At 59.8% G+C, this 25,406-nt stretch overlaps 2 protein-coding genes across 5 annotated transcripts in view; one reads left to right on the top strand and one right to left on the bottom strand.

Annotated features, from left to right (window-relative positions):
- Nucleotides 1-13,257, top strand: part of dbh (dopamine beta-hydroxylase (dopamine beta-monooxygenase)) — a 229,314-nt gene extending 216,057 nt beyond the window's left edge. Inside the window, exon 12 of the mRNA XM_070863249.1 lies at nt 13,120-13,257. Coding sequence (XP_070719350.1) covers nt 13,120-13,257 — 138 coding nt within the window. The remainder of the gene's footprint in view (nt 1-13,119) is intronic.
- Nucleotides 13,258-13,621: 364 nt separating this feature from the next.
- Nucleotides 13,622-25,406, bottom strand: part of sardh (sarcosine dehydrogenase) — a 50,854-nt gene continuing 39,069 nt past the window's right edge. For 3 of the 4 annotated variants that reach the window (XM_070863414.1, XM_070863415.1, XM_070863413.1), the window contains exons 14-21: nt 25,046-25,184; nt 24,136-24,249; nt 22,306-22,453; nt 21,979-22,072; nt 21,166-21,328; nt 19,346-19,514; nt 18,608-18,743; nt 13,622-14,030 (exon numbers count right to left, since the gene is read on the bottom strand). In XM_070863414.1, coding sequence (XP_070719515.1) covers nt 13,905-14,030; nt 18,608-18,743; nt 19,346-19,514; nt 21,166-21,328; nt 21,979-22,072; nt 22,306-22,453; nt 24,136-24,249; nt 25,046-25,184 — 1,089 coding nt within the window. In that variant the 3' untranslated portion in view covers nt 13,622-13,904. Of the gene's footprint in view, nt 14,031-18,607; nt 18,744-19,345; nt 19,515-21,165; nt 21,329-21,978; nt 22,073-22,305; nt 22,454-24,135; nt 24,250-25,045; nt 25,185-25,406 lie in introns of those variants that run through there. The other variant, XM_070863416.1, reaches the window with a different exon arrangement.

The following is a 25,406-nucleotide window of genomic DNA, read 5'->3' as shown; positions in this document are numbered from 1 at the left end:
AGGAACTGCGCTCCTAGCGACTGAAGGACCGCGCTCCCAGCAACTGATGTACTGCGCTCCCAGGGACTGAGGGACCGCGCTCCCAGCGACTGAAGGACTGAGGGACCGCGCTCCCAGCGACTGAAGGGCCTTGCTCCCAGCGACTGAAGGGCTGAGGGACCGCGCTCCCAGCGACTGAAGGACCGCGCTTCCAGTGACTGAAGGACCGTGCTCCCTGCGACTGAGGGACAGCGCACCCAGCGACTGAGGTACCGCACTCCCAGTGTCTGAGCTCCCAAACTGACAGACCGCGCTCCCAGTGTCTGAGCTCCCAGGGACTGAGGGACCGCGCTCCCAGGGACTGAAGGACCGTGCTCCCAGGGACTGAGGGACCGCGCTCCCAGCGCCTGATGGACTGAGGGTCCGTGCTCCCAGGGACTGAGGCGTCGCGCACCCAGCGACTGAAGGACTGCGCTCCCAGGGACTGAGGGACCGCACTCCCAGGGACTGAAGGACCGCGCTCCCAGCGACTGAAGGACTGAGGGACCGCGCTCCCAGCGACTGAAGGACCGCGCTCCCAGTGACTGAAGGACTGAGGGACCGCACTCCCAGCGGCTGAAGGACTGAGGGACCGCGCTTCCAAGGACTGAAGGACCACACTCCCAGGGACTGAGGGACCGCGCTCCCAGCGACTGAAGGACTGAGGGACCGCCCTCCCAGCGACTGAAGGATTGAGGGACTGCGCTTCCAAGTACTGAGGTACGGCGTTCCCAGGTACTGAGGAACTGCGCTCCCAGGGACTGAGGGACTGCGCTCCCAGGGACGGAGGAACCACGCTCCCAGCGACTGAAAGACTGAGGGACCGCGCTCCCAGCCACTGAAGGACTGAAGGAACGCACTCCCAGGTACTGAGGAACTGCGCTCCTAGCGACTGAAGGACCGCGCTCCCAGCGACTGAGGGACTGCGCTCCCAGGGACTGAGGGACTGCGCTCCCAGGGACTGAGGGACCGCGCTCCCAAGGACTGAGGGACCGCGCTCCCAGCGACTGAAGGACCGCGCTCCCAGCGACTGAGGGACAGTGCTCCCAGCGACTGAGGGACCGCACTCCCAGGGTCTGAGCTCTGAAACTGACAGACCGCGCTCCCAGGGACTGAGCTCCCAGCGACTGAGGGACCGCGCTCCCAGCGACTGAAGGACCGCGCTCGCAGTGACTGAAGGACTGAGGGACCGCACTCCCAGCGACTGAAGGACTGAGGGACCGCGCTTCCAAGGACTGAAGGACCACACTCCCAGGGACTGAGGGACCGCGCTCCCAGCGCCTGATGGACGGAGGGAACGCGCTCCCAGGGACTGAGGGGCCGCGCTCCCAGTGACTGAAGGACTGCGCTCCAGGGACTGAGGGACCGCACTCCCAGGGACTGAGGGACCGCGCTCCCAGCGACTGAAGGACTGAAGGACCGCGCTCCCAGGGACTGAGGGACTGAGGGACCACACTCCCAGGGACTGAAGGACTGAGGGAGCGCGTCTCCCAGCGACTGAGGACTGCGCTCCCAGGGACTTAAGGACTGAGGGACCGCGTTCCCAGCGACTAAAGGTCCGCGCATCCAGCGACTGAAGGACTGAGGGACAGCGCTCCCAGCGACTGAAGGACTGCGCTCCCAGCAACTGAAGGACCTTGCTCCCAGCGACTGAAGGACTGAGGGACCGCGCTTCCAAGTACTGAGGGACGGCGCTCCCAGTTACTGAGGAACTGCGCTCCCAGCGACTGAGGGACTGCGGTCCCAGGGACTGAGGGACTGCGCTCTAAGGGACTGAGGGACCGCGCTCCCAGCGACTGAAGACTGAGGGACCGCGCTCCCATGGACTGAAGGACCGCGCTCCCAGGGACTGAGGGACTGAGGGTCCACACTCCCAGGGACTGAAGGACTGAGGGAGCGCGTCTCCCAGCGACTGAAGGACCGTGCTCCCAGCGACTCAAGGACTGAGGGACCGCGCTCCCATGGACTGAAGGACCGCGCTCCCAGGGACTGAGGGACTGAGGGACAACACTCCCAGGGACTGAAGGACTGAGGGACCGCGTCTCCCAGCGACTGAAGGACCGTGCTCCCAGGGACTTAAGCACTGAGGGACCGCGCTCCCAGCGACTAAAGGTCCGCGCATCCAGCGACTGAAGGACTGAGGGACCGCGCTCCCAGCGACTGAAGGACTGCGCTCCCAGCGACTGAAGGACCTTGCTCCCAGCGACTGAAGGACTGAGGGACCACGCTTCCAAGTACTGAGGGACGGCGCTCCCAGGTACTGAGGAACTGCGCTCCCAGCGACTGAGGGACTGCGCTCCCAGGGACTGAGGGACTGCGCTCCAAGGGACTGAGGGACCGCGCTCCCAGCGACTGAAGGACCGCGCTCCCAGGGACTGAGGGACTGAGGGACCACACTCCCAGGGACTGAAGGACTGAGGGAGCGCGTCTCCCAGCGACTGAAGGACCGTGCTCCCAGGGACTGAAGGACTGAGGGACCGCGTCTCGCAGCGACTGAAGGACCGTGCTCCCAGGGACTGAAGGAATGAGGGACCGCGCTCCCAAGGACTGAGGGACTGCGCTCCCAGGGACTGAGGACTGCGCTCCCAGGGACTTAAGGACTGAGGGACCGCGCTCCCAGCGACTAAAGGTCCGCGCATCCAGCGACTGAAGGACTGAGGGACCGCGCTCCCAGCGACTGAAGGACTGCGCTCCCAGCGACTGAAGGACCTTGCTCCCAGCGACTGAAGGACTGTAGGACCGCGCTTCCAAGTACTGAGGGACGGCGCTCCCAGGTACTGAGGAACTGCGCTCCCAGCGACTGAGGGACTGCGCTCCCAGGGACTGAGGGACTGCGCTCTAAGGGACTGAGGGACCGCGCTCCCAGCAACTGAAGACTGAGGGACCGCGCTCGCAGTGACTGAAGGACTGAGGGACCGCACTCGCAGGTAATGAGGAACCGCGCTCCCAGCGACTGAGGGACCGCGCTCCCAGCGACTGAAGGACCGCTCTTCCAGCGACTGAAGGACCGTGCTCCCAGCGCCTGATGGACTGAGGGACCGCGCTCCCAGGGACCGAGGGGCCGCACTCCCAGGGACTGAGGGGCCGCGCTCCCAGGGACTGAAGGACTACGCTCCCAGGGACTGAGGGACCGCACTCCCAGGGACTGAGGGACAACGCTCCTAGCGACTGAAGGACTGAGGGACCGCGCTCCCAGCGACTGAAGGACTGAGGGACCGCGCTTCCAGAGACTGAGGGACTGAGGGACCGCCTCTCCCAGCGACAGAAGGACCGCGCTCCCAGGGACTGAAGGACTGAGGGACTGCGCTCCCAGGAACTGAAGGACTGAGGGACCACACTTCCAGGGATTGAAGGACTGAGGGAGCGCGTCTCCCAGCTACTGAAGGAATGAGGGTCCGCGCTCCCAGGGACTGAGGGACTGCGCTCCCAGGGACTGAGGACCTCACTTCCAGGGACTTAAGGACTGAGGGACCGCGCTCCCAGGGACTGAGGGACTGCGCTCCCAGCGACTAAAGGTCCGCGCTCCCATCGACTGAAGGACTAAGGGACCACGCTCCCAGAGACTGAAGGACCGCGCTCCCAGCGACTGAAGGAGTGAGTGCTTCTAAGTACTGAGGGACTGCGCTCCTAGGTACTGAGGAACTGCGCTCCTAGCGACTGAAGGACCGCGCTCCCAGCAACTGATGTACTGCGCTCCCAGGGACTGAGGGACCGCGCTCCCAGCGACTGAAGGACCTTGCTCCCAGCGACTGAAGGACTGAGCGCTTCTAAGTACTGAGGGACTGCGCTCCTAGGTACTGAGGAACTGCGCTCCTAGCAACTGAAGGACCGCGCTCCCAGCAACTGAGGTACTGCGCTCCCAGGGACTGAGGGACTGCTCTCCCAGAGACTGAGGGACCGCGCTCCCAGCGACTGAAGGACTGAGGGACCGCGCTCCCAGCGACTGAGGGACTGCACTCCCAGGTACTGAGGAACCGCGCTCCCAGCGACTGAGGGACCGCGCTCCCAGCGACTGAAGTGCTGAGGGACCGCGCTCCCAGCGACTGAAGGACCGCGCTTCCAGTGACTGAAGGACCGTGCTCCCTGCGACTGAGGGACAGCGCTCCCAGCGACTGAGGGACCGCACTCCCAGTGTCTGAGCTCCCAAACTGACAGACCGCGCTCCCAGGGTCTGAGCTCCCAGGGACTGAGGGACCGCGCTCCCAGGGACTGAAGGACTGAGGGACCGCGCTCCCAGGGACTGAGGGGCCGCGCACCTAGCGACTGAAGGACTGCGCTCCCAGGGACTGAGGGACCGCACTCCCAGGGACTGAGGGACCGCGCTCCCAGCGACTGAAGGACTGAGGGATCGCGCTGCCAGGGACTGAGGGACCACACTCCCATGGACTGAAGGACTGAGGGATCGCGCTCCCAGGGACTGAGGGACCGCACTCCCAGTGACTGAAGGACTGTGGGACCGCACTCCCAGTGACTGAAGGTCCACGCTGCCAGGGACTGAAGGACTGAGGGACCGCGCTCCCAGAGACTGAAGGACCGCGCTCCCAGCGACTGAAGGACCGTGCTCCCAGGGATAGAGGGACCGCGCTCCCAGCGCCTGAAGGACTGAGGGACCGCGCTGCAGGGACTGAGGGGCCGCGCTCCCAGAGACTGAAGGACTGCGCTCCCAGGGACTGAGGGACCGCGCTCCCAGGGACTGAGGGACCGCACTCCCAGCAATTGAGGGACCGTGCTCCCAGTGACTGAAAGACTGAGGGACCGCGCTCCCAGGGACTGAAGGACTGAGGGACCGCATTACCAGGGACTGAAGGACCGCGCTCCCAGCGACAGAAGGACTGACGGACCACACTCCCAGGGACTGAAGGACCGTGCTCCCAGCGACTGAAGGACTGAGGGACCGCGCTCCCAGCGGCTGAAGGACTGCGCTTCCAAGTACTGAGGTACGGCGCTCCCAGGTACTGACGAACTGCGCTCCTAGCGACTGAAGGTCCGCGCTCCCAGTGACTGAGGGACTGCGCTCCCAGGGACTGAGGGACTGCGCTCCCAGGGACTGAGGGACCGCGCTCCTAGCGACTGAAGGACCGCGCTCCCAGCGACAGAAGGACTGACGGACCACACTCCCAGGGACTGAAGGACCGTGCTCCCAGCGACTGAAGGACTGAGGGACCGCGCTCCCAGCGACTGACGGACTGAGGGACCACACTCCCAGGTACTGAGGAACCGCGCTCCTAGCGACTGAAGGACCGCGCTCCCAGCGACTGAGGGACCGCGCTCCCAGGGACTGAGGGACCGTGCTCCCAGCGACTGAAGGACCGAGGGACCGCGCTCCCTCGACTGAAGGACCGCGCTCCCAGCGACTGAAGGACCGAGGGACCCCGCTCCCAGGGACTGAAAGACCGTGCTCCCTGTGACTGAAGGACTGAGGGAACGCGCTCCCAGCGACTGAAGGCCTGAGGGAACGCGCTCCCAATGACTGAAGGACCGAGGGACCGGGCTCCAAGCGACTGAAGGACCGCACTCCCAGGGACTTAAGGACCGCGCTCCCAGGGACTTAAGGACCGCGCTCCCAGGGACTTAAGGACCGCGCTCCCAGGGACTGTGGCACTGTGCTCCCAGCGAATGAAGGACCGCGCTCCCAGCGACTGAGGGACCGCGCTCCCATAGACTGAAGGACCGCGCTCCCAAGGACTGAAGGACTGAGGGACCGCGCTCCCAGGGACTGAGGGACCGCGCTTCCAGCGACTGAAGGACCGAGGGACCGCGCTCCCAGCGACTGAAGGACTGAGGGACCGCGCTCCCAGGGACTGAGGGACCACGCTCCCAGCAACTGAGCTCCGAAACTGAGAGACTGTGCTCCGAGTGACTGAAGGACCGCGCTCCCAGGGACGTAAGGACTGAGGGACCGCGCTCCCAGGGACTGAAGGACTGCGCTCCCAAGGACTGAAGGACTGAGGGTCCGCGCTCCCAGGGACTGAGGGACCGCGCTCCCAGCGACTGAAGGACCGAGGGACCGCGCTCCCAGGGACTGAAGGACCGCGCTACCTGCGACTGAAGGACTGAGTGAACGCGCTCACAATGACTGAAGGACCGAGGGACCGCGCTCCCAGGGACTGAGGGACCACCTCCCAGCGACTGAGCTCCGAAACTGAGAGACTGTGCTCCGAGGGACTGAGGGACCGCGCTCCCAGGGAGTGAAGGACTGAGGGGACCGCGCTCCCTGTGCCTGAAGGACCGCACTCCCAGCGACTGAGGGACCGCGCTCCCAGGGACTGAAGGACCGCGCTCCCAAGGACTGAAGGACTGAGGGACCGCGCTCCCAGGGACTGAGGGACCACGCTCCCAGCAACTGAGCTCCGAAACTGAGAGACTGTGCTCCGAGTGACTGAAGGACCGCGCTCCCAGGGACGTAAGGACTGAGGGACCGCGCTCCCAGGGACTGAAGGACTGCGCTCCCAAGGACTGAAGGACTGAGGGTCCTCGCTCCCAGGGACTGAGGGACCGCGCTCCCAGCGACTGAAGGACCGAGGGACCGCGCTCCCAAGGACTGAGGGACCGCGCTCCCAAGGACTGAAGGACCGAGGGACCGCGCTCCCTGCGACTGAAGGACCGCGCTCCCAGCGACTGAAGGACCGCGCTCGCAAGGACTGAAGGACTGAGGCACCGCGCTCCCAGGGACTGAGGGACCGCGCTCCCAGCGACTGAAGGACCGCACTCCCAGGGACTGAAGGACCGCGCTCCCAGGGACTGAAGGACCGCGCTCCCAGCGACTGAAGGACCATGCTCCCAGGGATAGAGGGACCGCGCTCCCAGCGCCTGAAGGACTGAGGGACCGCGCTGCAGGGACTGAGGGGCCGCGCTCCCAGAGACTGAAGGACTGCGCTCCCAGGGACTGAGGGACCGCGCTCCCAGGGACTGAGGGACCGCACTCCCAGCAATTGAGGGACCGTGCTCCCAGTGACTGAAAGACTGAGGGACCGCGCTCCCAGGGACTGAAGGACTGAGGGACCGCATTACCAGGGACTGAAGGACCGCGCTCCCAGCGACAGAAGGACTGACGGACCACACTCCCAGGGACTGAAGGACCGTGCTCCCAGCGACTGAAGGACTGAGGGACCGCGCTCCCAGCGGCTGAAGGACTGCGCTTCCAAGTACTGAGGTACGGCGCTCCCAGGTACTGACGAACTGCGCTCCTAGCGACTGAAGGTCCGCGCTCCCAGTGACTGAGGGACTGCGCTCCCAGGGACTGAGGGACTGCGCTCCCAGGGACTGAGGGACCGCGCTCCTAGCGACTGAAGGACCGCGCTCCCAGCGACAGAAGGACTGACGGACCACACTCCCAGGGACTGAAGGACCGTGCTCCCAGCGACTGAAGGACTGAGGGACCGCGCTCCCAGCGACTGAAGGACTGAGGGACCACACTCCCAGGTACTGAGGAACCGCGCTCCTAGCGACTGAAGGACCGCGCTCCCAGCGACTGAGGGACCGCGCTCCCAGGGACTGAGGGACCGTGCTCCCAGCGACTGAAGGACCGAGGGACCGCGCTCCCTCGACTGAAGGACCGCGCTCCCAGCGACTGAAGGACGCGAGGGACCCCGCTCCCAGGGACTGAAAGACCGCGCTCCCTGTGACTGAAGGACTGAGGGAACGCGCTCCCAGCGACTGAAGGCCTGAGGGAACGCGCTCACAATGACTGAAGGACCGAGGGACCGGGCTCCAAGCGACTGAAGGACCGCACTCCCAGGGACTTAAGGACCGCGCTCCCAGGGACTTAAGGACCGCGCTCCCAGGGACTGTGGCACTGTGCTCCCAGCGAATGAAGGACCGCGCTCCCAGCGACTGAGGGACCGCGCTCCCATAGACTGAAGGACCGCGCTCCCAAGGACTGAAGGACTGAGGGACCGCGCTCCCAGGGACTGAGGGACCGCGCTTCCAGCGACTGAAGGACCGAGGGACCGCGCTCCCAGCGACTGAAGGACTGAGGGACCGCGCTCCCAGGGACTGAGGGACCACGCTCCCAGCAACTGAGCTCCGAAACTGAGAGACTGTGCTCCGAGTGACTGAAGGACCGCGCTCCCAGGGACGTAAGGACTGAGGGACCGCGCTCCCAGGGACTGAAGGACTGCGCTCCCAAGGACTGAAGGACTGAGGGTCCTCGCTCCCAGGGACTGAGGGACCGCGCTCCCAGCGACTGAAGGACCGAGGGACCGCGCTCCCAGGGACTGAAGGACCGCGCTACCTGCGACTGAAGGACTGAGTGAACGCGCTCCCAATGACTGAAGGACCGAGGGACCGCGCTCCCAGGGACTGAGGGACCACCTCCCAGCGACTGAGCTCCGAAACTGAGAGACTGTGCTCCGAGGGACTGAGGGACCGCGCTCCCAGGGAGTGAAGGACTGAGGGGACCGCGCTCCCTGTGCCTGAAGGACCGCACTCCCAGCGACTGAGGGACCGCGCTCCCAGGGACTGAAGGACCACGCTCCCAAGGACTGAAGGACTGAGGGACCGCGCTCCCAAGGACTGAGGGACCGCGCTCCCAAGGACTGAAGGACCGAGGGACCGCGCTCCCAGCGACTGAAGGACCGCGCTCCCAGCGACTGAAGGACCGCGCTCGCAAGGACTGAAGGACTGAGGCACCGCGCTCCCAGGGACTGAGGGACCGCGCTCCCAGCGACTGAAGGACCGCACTCCCAGGGACTGAAGGACCGCGCTCCCAGGGACTGAAGGACCGCGCTCCCAGCGACTGAAAGACTGAGGGACCGCGCTGCCAGGGACTTCAGGACCGCGCTCCCAGCGACTGAGGGACTGCGCTCCCAGCGACTGAAGGACCGAGGGACCGCACTCCCAGGGACTGAGGGACCGTGCTCCCAGCGACTGAAGGACTGAGGGACTGCGCTCCTAGGGACTGAGGGACCGCGCTCCCAGCGACTGAAGGACCGAGGGAACGTGCTCCCAGCAACTGAAGGACTGAGGGACTGCGCTTCCAGGGACTGAGGGACCGCGCTCCCAGCGACTGAAGGACCGAGGGACCGCGCTCCCTGCGACTGAAGGACTGAGGGAACGCGCTCCCGGTGACTGAAGGATTGAGGGAACGCGCTCCCAACGACTGAAGGACCGAGGGACCGCGCTCCCAGGGACTGAGGGACCACCTCCCAGCGACTGAGCTCCGAAACTGAGAGACTGTGCTCCGAGGGACTGAGGGACCGCGCTCCCAGGGAGTGAAGGACTGAGGGGACCGCGCTGCCTGCGCCTGAAGGACCGCACTCCCAGCGACTGAGGGACCGCGCTCCCAGGGACTGAAGGACCGCGCTCCCAAGGACTGAAGGACTGAGGGACCGCGCTCCCAGGGACTGAGGGACCGCGCTCCCAGCGACTGAAGGACCGAGGGACTGCGCTCCCTGCGACTGAAGGACCGCGCTCCCAAGGACTGAAGGACTGAGGCACCGCGCTCCCAGGGACTGAAGGACCGCGCTCCCAGCGACTGAAGGACTGAGGGACTGCGCTCCCAGCGACTGAAGGACCGAGGGACTGCACTCCCAGCGACTGAAGGACTGCGCTCCTAGGGACTGAGGGACCGTGCTCCCAGCGACTGAAGGACCGAGGGAACGCGCTCCCAGCGACTGAAGGACCGAGGGACCGCGCTCCCAGCGACTGAAGGACCGCACTCCCAGGGACTTAAGAACCGCGCTCCCAGGGACTGAAGGACCGCGCTCCCAGCGACTGAAAGACTGAGGGACCGCGCTCCCAGGGACTTAAGGACCGCGCTCCCAAGGACTGAAGGACTGAGGGACCGCGCTCCCAGGGACTGAGGGACCGCGCTTCCAGCGACTGAAGGACCGAGGGACCGCGCTCCCAGCGACTGAAGGACTGAGGGACCGCGCTCCCAGGGACTGAGGGACCACGCTCCCAGCGACTGAGCTCCGAAACTGAGAGACTGTGCTCCGAGTGACTGAAGGACCGCGCTCCCAGGGACGTAAGGACTGAGGGACCGCGCTCCCAGGGACTGAAGGACTGCGCTCCCAAGGACTGAAGGACTGAGGGACCGCGCTCCCAGGGACTGAAGGACCGCGCTCCCAAGGACTGAAGGACTGAGGGACCGCGCTCCCAGGGACTGAGGGACCGCGCTCCCAGCGACTGAAGGACCGAGGGACTGCGCTCCCTGCGACTGAAGGACCGCGCTCCCAAGGACTGAAGGACTGAGGCACCGCGCTCCCAGGGACTGAAGGACCGCGCTCCCAGCGACTGAAGGACTGAGGGACTGCGCTCCCAGCGACTGAAGGACCGAGGGACTGCACTCCCAGCGACTGAAGGACTGCGCTCCTAGGGACTGAGGGACCGTGCTCCCAGCGACTGAAGGACCGAGGGAACGCGCTCCCAGCGACTGAAGGACCGAGGGACCGCGCTCCCAGCGACTGAAGGACCGCACTCCCAGGGACTTAAGAACCGCGCTCCCAGGGACTGAAGGACCGCGCTCCCAGCGACTGAAAGACTGAGGGACCGCGCTCCCAGGGACTTAAGGACCGCGCTCCCAAGGACTGAAGGACTGAGGGACCGCGCTCCCAGGGACTGAGGGACCGCGCTTCCAGCGACTGAAGGACCGAGGGACCGCGCTCCCAGCGACTGAAGGACTGAGGGACCGCGCTCCCAGGGACTGAGGGACCACGCTCCCAGCGACTGAGCTCCGAAACTGAGAGACTGTGCTCCGAGTGACTGAAGGACCGCGCTCCCAGGGACGTAAGGACTGAGGGACCGCGCTCCCAGGGACTGAAGGACTGCGCTCCCAAGGACTGAAGGACTGAGGGTCCGCGCTCCCAGGGACTGAGGGACCGCGCTCCCAGCGACTGAAGGACCGAGGGACCGCGCTCCCAGGGACTGAAGGACCGCGCTCCCTGCGACTGAAGGACTGAGTGAACGCGCTCCCAACGACTGAAGGACCGCGCTCCCAGGGACTAAGGGACCACCTCCCAGCGACTGAGCTCCGAAACTGAGAGACTGTGCTCCGAGGGACTGAGGGACCGCGCTCCCAGGGAGTGAAGGACTGAGGGGACCGCGCTCCCTGTGCCTGAAGGACCGCACTCCCAGCGACTGAGGGACCGCGCTCCCAGGGACTGAAGGACCGCGCTCCCAAGGACTGAAGGACTGAGGGACCGCGCTCCCAAGGACTGAGGGACCGCGCTCCCAGCGACTGAAGGACCGAGGGACCGCGCTCCCTGCGACTGAAGGACCGCGCTCCCAGCGACTGAAGGACCGCGCTCGCAAGGACTGAAGGACTGAGGCACCGCGCTCCCAGGGACTGAGGGACCGCGCTCCCAGCGACTGAAGGACCGCACTCCCAGGGACTGAAGGACCGCGCTCCCAGGGACTGAAGGACCGCGCTCCCAGGGACTGAAGGACCGCGCTCCCAGCGACTGAAAGACTGAGGGACCGCGCTCCCAGGGACTTCAGGACCGCGCTCCCAGCGACTGAAGGACTGAGGGACTGCGCTCCCAGCGACTGAAGGACCGAGGGACCGCACTCTCAGGGACTGAGGGACCGTGCTCCCAGCGACTGAAGGACTGAGGGACTGCGCTCCTAGGGACTGAGGGACCGCGCTCCCAGCGACTGAAGGACCGAGGGAACGTGCTCCCAGCAACTGAAGGACTGAGGGACTGCGCTTCCAGGGACTGAGGGACCGCGCTCCCAGCGACTGAAGGACCGAGGGACCGCGCTCCCAGCGACTGAAGGACTGAGGGACCGCGCTCCCAGGGACTGAGGGACCGCGCTCCCAGCGACTGAAGGACCGAGGGACCGCGCTCCCTGCGACTGAAGGACTGAGGGAACGCGCTCCCGGTGACTGAAGGACTGAGGGAACGCGCTCCCAACGACTGAAGGACCGAGGGACCGCGCTCCCAGGGACTGAGGGTCCACCTCCCAGCGACTGAGCTCCGAAACTGAGAGACTGTGCTCCGAGGGACTGAGGGACCGCGCTCCCAGGGAGTGAAGGACTGCGGGGACCGCGCTGCCTGCGCCTGAAGGACTGCACTCCCAGCAACTGAGGGACCGCGCTCCCAGGGACTGAAGGACCGCGCTCCCAAGGACTGAAGGACTGAGGCACCGCGCTCCCAGGGACTGAGGGACCGCGCTCCCAGGGACTGAAGGACCGCGCTCCCAGCGACTGAAAGACTGAGGGACTGCGCTCCCAGGGACTTAAGGACCGCGCTCCCAGCGACTGAAGGACTGAGGGACTGCGCTCCCAGCGACTGAAGGACCGAGGGACTGCGCTCCCTGCGACTGAAGGACCGCGCTCCCAAGGACTGAAGGACTGAGGCACCGCGCTCCCAGGGACTGAGGGACCGCGCTCCCAGGGACTGAAGGACCGCGCTCCCAGCGACTGAAAGACTGAGGGACCGCGCTCCCAGGGACTTAAGGACCGCGCTCCCAGCGACTGAAGGACTGAGGGACTGCGCTCCCAGCGACTGAAGGACCGAGGGACCGCACTCCCAGCGACTGAAGGACTGCGCTCCTAGGGACTGAGGGACCGCGCTCCCAGCGACTGAAGGACCGAGGGAACGCGCTCCCAGCGACTGAAGGACCGAGGGACCGCGCTCCCAGCGACTGAAGGACCGCGCTCCCAGGGACTGAAGGACCGCGCTCCCAGCGACTGAAAGACTGAGGGACCGCGCTCCCAGGGACTTAAGGACCGCGCTCCCAGCGACTGAAGGACTGAGGGACTGCGCTCCCAGCGACTGAAGGACCACGCTCCCAGCGACTGAAGGACTGAGGGAACGCGCTCCCAGCGACTGAAGGACCGAGGGACCGCACTCCCAGGGACTGAGGGACCGTGCTCCCAGCGACTGAAGGACTGAGGGACTGCGCTCCCAGCGACTGAAGGACCACGCTTCCAGCGACTGAAAGACTGAGGGACCGCGCTCCCAGGGACTTAAGGACCGCGCTCCCAGGGACTGTGGCACTGCGCTCCCAGCGCCTGAGGGACTGCACTCCCAGGTACTGAGGGACCGCGCTCCCAGGGACGATGGGACTGTGCTCCCCATGTGCTCTGTTACGCTGCACTAATAATTCAATTTATTTATAAAGAAACCTGATGGCTGAGACCTTTTGTGTGTGCAGGGTCAGTGGGACAAACAGCCTCTCCCCGTAGTGAGGGCGGTGCTGCCGCAATCACCGAGTCGCTGCCGGAGCTCGAGCCACATGGTGCCGGGAGAGGCCACGCTGGTCGATTTCACTGGCAGTGAAGCGGGACCGTGATTGGGAGCTGCTGTCTCCTGCTGTGACACTGGATCCAGCGGGGTACCGAGCTCGCCAAGCGTCCGGGGAGCGATGTGAAGCAGATATGTCCGCCTGTTTGTAATCGTGTTGCCGCCCACTGAATGGATCAGAGTGTAAATCGCTGCCAATTAAACAAACTCTTCAGATCAGCGTCTGTGTATTTCTTTCAGTGACGAAGGGTCAGCTGCTTCCCTGAACATCACCTCGGGTTGCTCAATAGTTACACAGGACCCCTCCCCGAGGGACCCCCTCCCTGCTGGGCCGGGCTCTGCAGACTCCCCGAGTTGCTGTCTGACTCCGACACACACACATCGGCATCGCGGGTTTGGCAGATGATGCTGTGTTTGATGTAAACTTTAATTCATTGTAACTTGATTGAAAATACAGGTAAAATTGGTCACAATTTAGTAAAATATTAAAAATACTCCCTCGTACCGAGTAAGTCACCGAGCAAAGGCTCGGGTTATAATAACATAATTCAGAAATTTCACCAAACATCCCAGTGTCCATTAAATGACCTTCCAATTACAGAACTGGAACTCAGACAATTGCAGCAAATTCCTGGACACATTCTTCCCACTTTCAAAGCACTGGCTTCATGAGTAGTCCCCATTCCCGGCTCCTCGCTAATAAATTCCTTTCACACGCTTGTTGCCTGCATCGAAGGGCGATTTGAGGTGGACCTTGGCTGGGTAGCAGACGCCCATCCGCTCCAGAGAGTACTCGCCACTCCTCACAAAGTCGGTCGTTACCTGGAGTGAGACACACAGAGTGAACACACACACACACATCACGCGGAATGACCTTGGCAGCCAATGGTGGGGCGATGGGAGGCAGGGGATGCCTGAATTGGAGGAGCGCAGAGATCTTGGGGGGTTATAGGGAGGGGTGTAGGGCTGGAGGAGGTTACAGAAAGAGGGAGAGGTATAGGGGCTGGAGGAGGTTACAGCGATAGGGAGGGGTGAGGCCATGGGGAGATTTGAACACAAGGATGAGAATTTTAACATCGAGGTGTTGCCGGACCGGGAGCCAATGTCGGTCAGTGAGCACAGGGGGTGATGGGTGAGTGGGACTTGGTGCGAGTTAGGACATGGGGCAGCAGTGTTTTGGATGAGCTGAAGTTTACAGAGGGTGCAAGATGGAAGGCCGGCCAAGTGTGTGTTGGAATGGTCGGGTCTAGAGGTAGCAAAGGCATTGTAAGACTACATCATTTTGTGTCTTATTTTCTGCTAATAACTGTGCTTACATAAGAACATAATCTAAGAATTAGGAGTAGGCCATTCGGCCCCTCAAGCCTGCTCCGCCATTCAATGAGCTCATGGCTGATCATTGACCTCAACTCCACTTTCCTGCACTGTCTCCATATCCAAAAATCTATCGATCTGTGTCTTGAATATACTCAAAGACTGAGCCTCCACAGCCCTCTGGGATAGAGAATTCCAAAGATTCACCACCCTCTGAGTGAAGAGGTTTCTCCTCATCTCAGGTCTAAATGGCTGACCCCTTATTCTGAGACTGTAACCCCTGGCTCTAGACTCCCCAGCTAGATGAAGCATCCTCCCTGCATCTACCCTGTCAAGCCCTCTAAGAATTTTGTATGTTTCAATGAGATCACCTCTCATTCTTTTAAACTCTCGAAAACATAGGCTTAGTCTACTCAATCTCACCCTTTAGGACAATTCCCCCCATCCCAAGAAACAGTCTGGTGAACCTATGTTGCACTCCCTCTATGGCAAGTATATCCTTTCTTAGGTAAGGAGACCAAAACTGTACACAATACTCCAGGTGCGGTCTCACCAGGGTTTGCAGTAAGATGTCGTTAATCTTCTCATCAAATCCTCTTGTAATAAAGGCCAACATATCATTTGCTTTCTTAATTGCTTGCTGTACCTGCATGTTAACTTTCAGTGATCGTGTACAAGGACTCCCAGGTCCCTCTGAACACCAACATTTCCCAATCTCTCACCATTTAAAAAAAACTCTGCTTTTCTATTTTTCCTACAAAGTGAATAATTTCACACATTATATTCCATTTGCCATGTTCTTGCCTACTCACTTAGCCTGTCCATATGTCCTTGAAGTCTCTTTGCGTCCTCTTGCAAACTTGGATATATTACATTTGGTCCCCTCATCCAAATCATTGATAGAGATTGTGAATAGCTGGGGCCCAGCATCGATCCTTGCGGCACCCCACTAGTTACAGCCTGCCAACCTGAAAATGACCCGTTTATTCCTTCTCTCTTTTCTATCCGTTAACCAATCCTCAATCCATGTTACTATATTACCCTCAGTCCCCATGAGCCCTAATTTTGTTCAATATCCTCTTGTCAGGCACCTTATCGAATGTCTTCTGAAAATCAAAATACACATCCACTGGTCCTCCCTTATCTATTCTGCTAGTTACAACCTCAAAAAACTCTTAACAGATTTGTCAAACATGATTTCCCTTTCAAATCCATGCTGCTCCATTACAACTGCTGTAAGATGTCTAAACCTGGGGTTGACCAATTTTTAATGACCCAAAATGCTCTGCAAAGTCAAGCGACTTTTTAATGAACCTTTGAGTGATCGCACAGCTGCAAGGAGACATTTTCACATGACGTCCTTGAATTGTCTACGAACTGTTTTGAATTGTTTCCTTGAAGAAAACTACAATTATGGTGATAAGAAATTAGAAGGATTCATGGAAAGGTTCGTTGAAGAATATTCCCTTGTTTTAAACTTAAGACAATTACATACACGGTGGCCAAACATCCCAAAAAAGGTATATAAAATGGCTGTAACACGTAAACTTTGGAGAGGAAAGGAAAGTTGGAGATGAGGTGTCACTTTGCAAGGATGGAGGGGGTCAAGGGTTGTTTTTTTGAGGAGAGGGGTGATGATGGCAGATTTGAAGAGGAGGGGGACAGTACCTGAGGAGAGAGAACCATTAACAATGTCAGCTAACGTGGGAGCCAGGAAGGGAAGCTGGATGGTCAGTGATTTGATGGGAGCAGGTGGTGGGACTCATGTGCAAGATGAGCTTGGGGAGAGCATGAGGGAGATAAGAGAGAAACTAGAGAAAGATGCGAGTTCAGGGCTCGGGCAGGGGAGAACCTTAGAGGAAGTTTGCACCTGTGGGCTAGGGGAAGGAAAGGAAGCGGCAGAAGCAATCTTAGAGACCATGAACTCCTCATACATGTTATTGGGGGTGAGGGTAGAGGAGACGGGAGAGAGGTTTAAGAAGACTGTAGTGGAGAAAAGCTGAAGAGATCGTGCCACAGGAGTAGGGGATTAACTAAGGTGTGATTTAATGATAACAGCCACACCGCCACCACAGCGGTCTGGGCGGGGCAACTGATGGAAGGTACAGCCAGCTGGGAAGGCTTCATTAAGGGGGAAGGTGTCATCACCCCTCAGCCAGGTTTCAGTCAAGGCCATGATGTCGATGCAATCAACCCCAGTAAGCTCATGGATGGCAAGGGCCTTGTTCACAACTGAACTGGCATTCTGGAGGGAGATGCGGAGAGAGGTGGTGATGGCTGATCCACTGCAAACATCCACAGGGTCAGCACTGGGGTGGGGGGGGGAGGGTGAAGAGGGGAACACAAAGGAGGTAGGAAAGAGTAACCATCAGCAGGCGAGCTGAGAGGTCGGCGGAAGAGTAGGATGGGGCCCCGATGGACCCTTTGGAGGATGCCTCGAGGCATAGAGCAAAGCGAGGGAGTCAAGCTTGGGATAGAGACAGGAAGGTCGAGGAGTGAAGGGTTGGGCTAGTAATTGGGGCGCAAAATGCCTGAGACGAGAGAAATGAAAGGAGGCAGGACCGGGTAAGAGGCATGTGAGGAGGCAGGTGAGAAGGGCCCAAGAGAAAGAAAAAAGAAATTGTATAAATACTTGTGCAGGAAAAAAATAGCAGGGCTCTGGAGAAAAAGCAAGGGGAGGGTGGGACTATTTGGATCGTCTTTCAAAGAGCCAGCACAGGCAGGATGGGCTGAACGGCCTCCTTCTGTGCAGTGTGATTCTATGCAATAGAAATAATGGACTCGGAATCCGAGTGGGAATTAAAATGCACAGAGCTTAGGAGTGAGGTGTCCCGTCAAAAATAACCTCTACACTGTCCCATCAAACATCCCCAGGGCAGGTACAGCACGGGGTTAGATACAGAGTAAAGCTCCCTCTATCTAGACTGTCCTATCAAACACCCCCAGGGCAGGTACAGCACGGAGTTAGATACAGAGTAAAGCTCCCTCTACACTGTCTCATCAAACAACCCCAGGGCAGGTACAGCACAGAGTTAGATACAGCGTAAAGCTCCCTCTACACTGTCCCATCAAACAACCCCAGGGCAGGTACAGCACGGGGTTAGATACAGAGTAAAGCTCCCTCTACACTGTCCCATCAAACACCCCCAGGGCAGGTACAACACAGGGCTAGATACAGAGTAACGCTCCCTCTACACTGTCCCATCAAACAACCCCAGGGCAGGTACAGCACGGGGTTAGATACAGAGTAAAGCTCCTTCTAGACTGTCCCATCAAACATCCCCAGGGCAGGTGCATCATCATCATAGGCAGTCCCTCGGAATCGAGGAAGACTTGCTTCCACTCTTAGGTGGCTGAACAGTCCAATACAAGAACCACAGTCTCTGTCACTGGTGAGACAGATAGTCATTGAGGGCAAGGGAGGGTGGGACGGGTTTGCTGCATGTTCTTTCCGCTGCCTGCGCTTGATTTCTGCATGCTCTCGGTGATGAGACTCGAGGTGCTCGGCACTCTCCCAGATGCACTTCCTCCACTTAGGGTTTTGGCCAGGGACTCCCAGGTGTCAGTGGGGGTGTTGCACTTCTTCAGGGAGGCTTTCAGGGTGACCCTGAAACATTTCCTCTGCCCACCTTTGGCTCGTTTGCCATGAAGGAGTTCCGAGTAGAGCGCTTGCTTTGGGAGTCTCATGTCTGGCATGTGAACTGTCATGTATGTACATGCTGTTTGTAGCCACCAGATGGTGTCATTGCTGGAGGCCACTCAGCAGCACGCACGTGGTGCTGCTCTGGTATAAAAGGCCAGCCACTTTATGAGTCAGACACTTTGGGCCAAAATAAAGCAGAAGTACCCTGTTTAGTTACACAGTACTCAGTTTGAACCTTTATTGCATACATAACATGAACGATGTGGCCTGCCCAGTGGAGCTGATCAGGTACAGCACGGGGTTAAATACAGAGTAAAGCTCTCTCTACACTATCCCATCAAACACTCCCAGGGCAGGTACAGCACGGGGTTCGATACAGGGTAAAGCTCCCTCTACACTGTCCCATCAAACACTCCCATGTGTCCATATTACTTCTACTCACCACTCCGCCCTCGGGATTCCGGATGTATCCGTAAGCGATGGTCTTATTAAGCACAAATGCAAAATCCGCCCTCCGGACGTGTCCGACTACTTTCCCATTCCTCCAAATAACTTCCAGGCCGAACATGGGCACCTTCCTGCAGGAAAATAAATGGCTTTGAAATCAAAATCCAACAGGGAGTGCGTGATGAACCCCATCGTGACCTCGGCCCGCTGCTATCCAGGGCGGACCTGCAATATCATTGCGCAGGGGCCCCAGTGTTGCCTTTCCACATATTCTGGACACAACAATCCATACATACGACCAAGGATAAACTAAGGGTGGTTGCCGTGGGCTGGCCTGTAGAGTATCTGGGCCCTGTCCTTAATTCAGTAACTTCACGTCAGAGGAATGTAACAAAGAATTTAAACTAGGCCCAAACAGTGGGAGTGGGTACAAGTGGAGACCAGGGATTCCTCAGACATTAAGACACCGTGAGTGTTCTGGAGATATATTCCTGTTCTGACGAAAGGTCATCGACATGAAACGTTAACTCTGTTTCTCTCTCCACAGATGCTGCCTGACCTGCCGAGTATTCCCAGCATTTTCTGTGTTTATTTGCTCACGCACTACCTGGAGATCAATGCAAGACAATATTTTTCTCCACACGGAAATAATGAGGTTGGAAGTTTCTGCGACGTTGCAATATTACAGCAGCGGAGTTCCCCAGAGCGGGACGGAGATAGGTCAGAGACTCACTCATCGATGGTGAAACACATCAGGCGTTTTAACAGCCCCTCGGCCTTCTGCCTCTCCAGTGCCTTCCGGCCAAGAAATGGGATCTGGGACTTGAGTTTGCAGGTGAAGGCGAGCCCAGCTTCGAGTGGTGTGTCATCAGATCGCAGGTCAGCGTGCCAGTGTCGGTAACCTGCAACACAGGCCGGCTGTACATCAGCACCAGGATTTTGCACCGCACAGTCCCGCTAATACCGCACCCCCCACCACCCACCACCCACCATGAGCCTTTTACAGAGCGGCTCCTGGTAACAACCCCCCCATCCCCACCAACTTTTTACAAGGCTGCTCCCACATTTCACACAGACAGCTTCAATCAAGAACACAGATTGAAGACAAGACACATGCTGGCCAAATCCAAACACTATCCCAACTAAATGTTCCTGTTAACTTAAATGGATTTAAAAAATAAATACATAAGTCCAATTTCTCCAGCGCCTTTCACGGCTTCAACACATCTCAATGCATTTTACAGCCAATAAAATACTTTTTGGAGTGTAGTCACTGTTGTAATGTGGGAAACACGGCAGCCAATTTGTACACAGCAAGCTCCCACGAACAGCAATGTGATAATGACCAGATACTGTTTGTTTTAGTGATGTTGATTGAGGGATAAATATTGGCCCCAGGACACCGGGGAGAACTCCGCCTGCTCTTCTTCGAAATAGTGCCATGGGATCTTTTACGTCCACTTGAGGGGGCAGACGGAACCTCGATTTAACGTTTCATCCGAAAGACGGCATCTCCGACAGTGCAGCACACCCTGAATCTCCAGCAGTGCAGTGCTCCCTCAGTACTGCCCTTCCGACAGTGCAGCGCTCCCTCAGTACTGCCCCTCCGACAGTGCGGCGCTCCCTCAGTACTGCCCCTCCGACATTGCGGCGCTCCCTCAGTACTGTCCCTCCGACAGTGCGGCGCTCCCTCAGTACTGCCCCTCCGACATTGCGGCGCTCCCTCAGTACTGTCCCTCCGACAGTGCAGCGCTCCCTCAGTACTGCCCCTCCGACAGTGCGGTGCTCCCTCAGTACTGCCCCTCCGACAGTGCGGCGCTCCCTCAGTACTGTCCCTCCGACAGTGCGGCACTCCCTCAGTACTGCCCCTCCGACAGTGCGGCGCTCCCTCAGTACTGCCCCTCCGACAGTGCGGCGCTCCCTCAGTACTGCTCCTCCGACAGTGCTGCACTCCCTCAGTACAGCCCCTCCGACAGTGCGGCACTCCCTCAGTACTGCCCCTCCGACAGTGCGGCACTCCTTCAGTACTGCCCCTCCGACAATGAGGCGTTCCCTCAGTACTCCTCCTCCGACAGTGCAGTACTCCCTCAGTACAGCCCCTCCGACAGTGCGGCATTCCCTCAGTACTGCTCCTTCGACAGTCAGCACTCCTTCGTGAGATGGGTCAATGAGATGGTCAATCTCGTTAACTATTACTGGCTGATACACTTTTCCAATTGAGTTTTACCCAGACTGTGGAGACACGGTTCATGGCTGTGAACCATGGCCTCTCAAGCCTGCTCCACCATGGGAAACAGTTAACATTAAACAACATGGCTGAATTAGCAGACTGACCATTTGATCAACCATTGAACAGTATGGATGGTTATCGGGGCAGTGAAGGCTGCAGATGTTGGGTGAGAAGAGTGAGTGTGTTGATCCGGGCCAGAGAGCAGGCACAGGTTCATGTTCCACAGAGAAACCCTGCAGAGTTTCGGACAGTTTAAATGGATGTAGGAATGAAGGCGTGGGATCGCACTGTGCGGCAGGAGCGAGCAGCTTGTCAGGTTTTACCTTTCTCGATACTGAGCGAATCGATGGCTCTGTAACCGGCATTGGCGATGCCGAACTTGGCACCGGCTTGCATCACAGCCTGGTGGACGGGTACACAGGATTGGCTCGGCACGTGCAGCTCCCAGCCCAGCTCCCCAACAAACGATAGTCTCATCGCTCGCACCTTGCAAACCAGAAAGGCAGATTAACGAGAGATCCCAGCGGGTCAGTGTCGCGAGCAGCTGGACGATTATAGAATCAGCCAATCTCACAGCACAGGAGGTGGCCATTTGGCCATTTGCCAGCTCTGTGAAAGAGCGATCCCATTAGTCCCACTCCCCCCTGCTCTTTCCTCAGAGCCCTGCACATTTCCCCTTCAAGTATTTATCCAATTCCCTTTTGAAAGTTACTACTGAATTTGCTCCCACCGTCCTTTCAGGCAGCGCGTTCCCGATCACAACAACTCGCTGCGTAAAAATATTTCTCCTCAGGGGTGGGGGTCGACGGGGCAGGGTGTGGGCAGAGGTCGACGAGGGGTGGGTCGGGGGTCGACAGGGGCAGGTATCGACAAGGGTCGGGGATCGACAGGGGCTGGGTGGGGGAGTCGGGGGACCTCAATATGCTCTGAAGAACTGGTCAGAAATGGTTACCGACTGGATGGGGTATCAGCACCATCTCACCACTTTACATTGAAGACTTATGGTTCCCTCGATGATGCAGTGAGATTGAGCATTGAGTTTGGAGCCTTTAATGCCGGTGATATGAAGCGAGTTTGACCGGATTAGACAGAGAGGGGGATTGCTGAGCAGGGAGGGGCAGGAAGAGACGACTCACTGTATGGCCCGCTGCCTCCACCACCTGATGTGTTGAGAAGGGAAAAGCTTCGTTGCTCAGGTCAGTGTTGAGAACGTCCTGCAGCACCGAGCGACTGCGGGGCAAAAGAGTAAAGGTCACAACATCGGCACAGTGTCCGAGCAACCCAGACCCCTCCCCCAACCACAGGGCCCCTCCCCCTGACGCCGGGCCCCGCCCCCCACAGCCAGACCACTCTCCCCACCGCCGGCCCCCTCCCCCCCCACTGCCGGCACCACCCCCCCACCCCCCAATCGGGCTCCCCCCCCCCACCCCACCTCCCGGTATCTCCCGATGATTATCGCTCACCTGTGTGGTCCCTGCACGCTGATCATTCCCAGCTCCTCCGAGCAGTCGAGAAGCCAGCAGTCAAGCCCCTGATCCTGAAGTTCGGAGCTGATGTGGCTCCAGTTGTGCTGAGCCACTCCGCCTCCCACTGCCAGGTAATAGCCATCCCCTGCGGCACAGCACAGCGTCAGATCCCGGCGCACTCTGAGGTATCGGGGAGTGGGGTGGGGGAGACAAAAGGTACCCGGAGCGGGGGAAGAGAGAATTACCCGGAGGGGAGAGAGAGATTCCCGGGGGTGGGGAGAGACAGATACCCAGGTTGTGGGGGAGGGGGGCAGGGGGTGAGGGGGATGACAGATACGTGGAGGGGGAAGAGGTAGTTACCGGGGGTGGGGGGGGGAGGATGCAGGGGGTGAGAAGGCAGATACCGGGGAAGGGGGAGACAGATACTCTGGGGGGGGGGTGGGTGGGTGGGAGAAGGCAGATGCCGGGGGGTGGAGGGGCGGTGAGATACTCGGGAGGGGGGGGGGGGGAAATGAGGGAAGACAGATCAGATACTGGGGGGGTTTCAGCGGGGAGAAGGCAGATACCGGGGGGAGAGGGAGGGAAGATACCCAGGGGGAGGGGTGGGGGGGATGGAAGATACCTGGGGGGATGAAGGAAGATAGATACCGGGGGGATTTCGGCGGGGAGAAGGCAGATACCGGGGGAAGGAGGGGGGAAGGTACCCGGGGGAGGGGGGGGGGGGGGGGGGAAAGACAGATACCAGGGGAACAGAGCTGCAGCACCCAGGCACTGCTGACGGATGCAGCCAGCAGGCCGCGAGTCTGGCCTTCACAGAGACATGGCCCTGAGCCAAAGCTGCTCATAATCCAGTTACATCAGCACTCAGATCAAACACACTTCAGCTGGGATGTCACTGGAATCAAATTATTGTTGTTAGTGGCTCTTTAAAAAGATAAAATCTAACAAGAGACACAGGGAGAGGCACAGCCCCCGAGCTGGAGCCTGACAATCGAGTTACTGCAGCACAAACAGACTGGGCTCGGTGACAGAGAATTTAATTGAGTTCATCATCAGTCCCAAAAGCTGAAAATGTTTTTTATATAATTGTCTGAACATTATCACCGTCTCAACTTTAATAATCAGGCAACATCCATGAACCCCACTGCAGGGCGAGCTTTACTCTACAATGTGGGCCGAGACTCTTTGGGGTTCAGAAGAATGAGAGGTGATCTTATCGAAACATATAAGGTAATGAGGGGGTTCGATAAGGTGGATGGAGAAAGGATATTTCCACATAAGGGAAACTAAAACTAGGGGACATAATCTCAGAATAAGGGCCCGCCCATTTAAAACTGAGATGAGAAGGAATTTCTTCTCTCAGAGGGGTGTAAATCTATTGAATTCTCTGCCCCAGAGAGCTGTGGAGGCTGGGTCACTGAATATATTTAAGGCGGAGATAGACAGATTTTTGAGTGATAAGGGAATAAAGGGTTATGGGGAGTGGGCAGGGAAGTGGAGCTGAGTCCATGATCAGATCAGCCATTATTAAATGGCGGAGCAGGCTCGAGGGGCCAAATGGCCTAATCCTGCTCCTATTTCTTCTGTTCTAACCTGTGCTGTACCTGCCCTGGGAGTGTTTGATGGGACAGTGTAGAGGGAGCTTTACTCTGTATCTACCGCACCTCTCCATCTCCCAACAGACTTCCATCTTTTAATAGCTTTCATTCCAGTCCAGCTCCTGGAACCCATGACCCCCAAGACAGTATGCAAACATTTTCAAGTCCTGAAACTCTCTGGAGTGTATACGCACTCAGTTCTGGCCAGTCATTGGGGAGCAGTAATTACCTTCGAAGGCCGGAGTGAGGGCCGTTCCCTGTGGAGCAGTCTCGATGCGACTCACTGTGAGGTCACTCTCTGTCCCACCTCGACTGTTCAGCATACACGTGTAGACAGTTTTACCTGAAAATAATAGCACATTTCATTCCATATCACAGCTGATGTTACAGAAATCTCCCACCAATCAGGAATCAACTCCCAGTGGCCAACATCAAAACACAACAGGAAGCAGGAGGAACAGGACAGGGAAATAACGGAGCTTTATCCTGGGGGAAGGCGAGGGATGGTGGGGAGGGGGAGGGGGTGAGGGATGGTGGGGGGGGGGGGGGCGAGGGACGGTGGGGGGGAGGGGCAGGGCGAGGGATGGGGGCGGGGCAAGCGACGGGAGGGGGGCAAGGGTCGTGACGAGGGTGCTAAGGGTGGGGGCTAGAGATGGGGGGGGTGGGGGCTCGGGACCGGGGGGGGACTAGGGCTAGGGACCGAGTGGGGGGGCCCGAGGGATGGGGGGGGGGGGCGCTAGGGACGGGGAGAGGGGGAGGGGGCACCCTGGTGTGGGGGGGGGGGCGAGAGACCGGGGGGGGGGCAAGGGACCAAGGCGGGGGTGGGGGTCCAGGGTGAGGTGGGGTGGGGGGGGCGAGGGACCGGGGGAGTGCAGGAGGAGGGACCGGGGGGAGGAGGGGTGACCTGGGGGGAGGGGGGGGGGGGAAGGAGGGACCAGGGGAGGAGGGGTGACCTGGGGGGAGGAGGAGGGACCGGGGGAGGAGGGGTGACCGGGGGGAGGGGTGACTGGGGGGGAGGAGGGTCCGGGGATGGGGGGGGAGAGGGGACCGGGGGGGTGTGGGAGGAGGGACCGGGGGGTTTGGGGGGTAGGGATGAGTGGAGCGGTAAAGTTGTGCGTCGGACAGTGAGCCATCATTACCTATCGACGTGCTGACATCGGCAGAGAACAGCCAATCCGCTGCCTTTTTAGCATCCGGGCCCAGCAGGTAGAATTTGCCAAAATAGGACATGTCGAACACCGCGACAGCCGTCCGGCAGCTGATGCACTCCGCCTTGATCTGCAGCAACACACCAGCACGTCAGTGAGAGTCCCGACACACGGGCTCGAGTGGCAGGACCCGGGCAAGGCCGAGCCCCCCCAACGCCCCCTCCCCAACCTCTGGTCCCGGCTAACCCTGCAGGGCCAGCTCGGGTTCGCTTAGCCTCAGTGCCTTGGGGGAGGGGATGGGGTCTCCCGGCATTCCTGGTCTGGAGCAGTGACTCCCCTACTGGATGGAGTG

This window comes from Pristiophorus japonicus, chromosome 20, assembly GCF_044704955.1.
Source record: "Pristiophorus japonicus isolate sPriJap1 chromosome 20, sPriJap1.hap1, whole genome shotgun sequence".
Lineage (NCBI taxonomy): Eukaryota > Metazoa > Chordata > Chondrichthyes > Pristiophoridae > Pristiophorus > Pristiophorus japonicus.
This window is presented reverse-complemented; position numbering and strand designations above follow the sequence as displayed.